The sequence below is a fragment of the Eubalaena glacialis genome, chromosome 3 (genome assembly GCF_028564815.1).
Source record: "Eubalaena glacialis isolate mEubGla1 chromosome 3, mEubGla1.1.hap2.+ XY, whole genome shotgun sequence".
Lineage (NCBI taxonomy): Eukaryota > Metazoa > Chordata > Mammalia > Artiodactyla > Balaenidae > Eubalaena > Eubalaena glacialis.
The window spans coordinates 58,462,397-58,463,818 of NC_083718.1; the positions used below are offsets into that span (position 1 = coordinate 58,462,397).

Genomic DNA, 1,422 nt, shown 5'->3' on the forward strand with positions numbered 1-1,422 from the left:
TGTACAGGTGCAGGAGTGAATAGGAAAGCACAATAAAGCAGGCTGAATAGAGCCTTAGTTTTCTGGTTGTATGATTGAAAAGGGAGCTGCAGGGAACTGGAAAGTATCTGGAAGAGCACAGAGAGGGAAGAGTTCAAGAGAGAGATGCCACAAGTTGTCTATGAAGTCCTGGGTTCACCTCAGAGCTACACGTGCCTGGATCTGGTCCTAATTATAGACCAAAGTTGAGAACTGAAGAGGCTACCATCCAGGACTCAGACTGGCCACTGAGTGGTGCAAAAGTGAGGCAGAGCTGAATAGTACTGCAAAAGCTTTGAAAACTGGACAGCCATAGGAGCCATGGACCATGCATGGAGGGCAGGCTGGAATGTGTGGCCAGATCCTAACCAGGACAGCTGCCCTTGTAAAGCTTTATGAATTCGTTTGCACTTTTCCTTCAACACTGCAAAAATACCTGGATTTTCTTCCATGATGTTGAGGGCCTCAATTGCAGCAGCAGCTAAGAGGGGAGGTAATGAAGCTGAAAAGCAGTATCCCTGGCCGGAAAGTCGCTGATGGTCAATTACGAAAGACCTGCCACAGCAGAAACCCCCAATAGAAGCAAGTGAATTCTCCATGTTGGCACTGATAAGGTCAATATCATCAATATCGATTCCAAAATGTTCAGTGACTCCTCGGCCATGCTCCCCCAGGACTCCAAACGAAAGGCTTTCCTCCAGAAAGATCCTTGCTTTATATCTGTATTTTAACTTAACCAATTCTGGAAGAGGGCAAATAGTTCCAGTATTCATATATAACCCCTCGACTACAATGAAACGTCGAGTTACACGAGCCTTGCGAGGATTCTTTTGATCTTCAATCTCTTGTTCTTTCAATAGTCGCTCAAGGTCATCCATATCATTATGGTTAAATAGCTTAATGTCACTACGTGATGCCTGTAATCCCTTCTGAATAGCAAAGCAGGCAGCTTTATCTACAAACACAATGTCCCCTCTCTTAGAGTAAGCAGGAATAGCACTGGCTATGGTGGCAAATCCATATGAGTATATAATGGCTTCTTCTGTGTTCATAAATTTTGCCAGGCGGTCTTCCAAATCCAAGTGCACATTCTGCATCAAGAGACAGGAACTTTTTCAGTTGTGGTGGTCACTCCTCTAACAGTTTGTATCAGCACTTAGTTGCGGCACCTGCCATCACTCTGCAGTACTGAGTTTCTGTAGCCAGGCCCCTCCAGCCTTGGAGCTTCACGGGAGAAACGAGGAACTCAAATGTGCCATAAAATCCTCTAGGTCCACAGGTTCCCACACCATACTTCTTTAGAGATGCCAAAGCTGCTGCCTCTTGAGCCTAGGGTTATCCAACAATCCAAGAAAATTGAATGAGGCAAAGTTTATACATTCTTTTCCATTCACCACAATGTTA

The 1,422-nt window shown here is 44.9% G+C and overlaps 1 protein-coding gene across 1 annotated transcript; it reads right to left on the minus strand.

Annotated features, from left to right (window-relative positions):
- Positions 1 to 254: 254 nt before the first annotated feature.
- LOC133088646 (serine palmitoyltransferase 1-like) lies at positions 255 to 1,103 on the minus strand. Its single transcript, XM_061186661.1, has one exon. The coding sequence runs from the start codon at positions 1,068 to 1,070 to the stop codon at positions 255 to 257; it is 816 nt and encodes a 271-aa protein (XP_061042644.1). The 5' UTR covers positions 1,071 to 1,103.
- Between the last annotated feature and the right edge of the window lie 319 nt (positions 1,104 to 1,422).

Coding starts and splice junctions, on each gene's coding strand:
- LOC133088646 (XM_061186661.1), bottom strand. CDS start 1,070: ATGAACACAGAAGAAGCCATTATATACTCATATGGATTTGCCACCATA.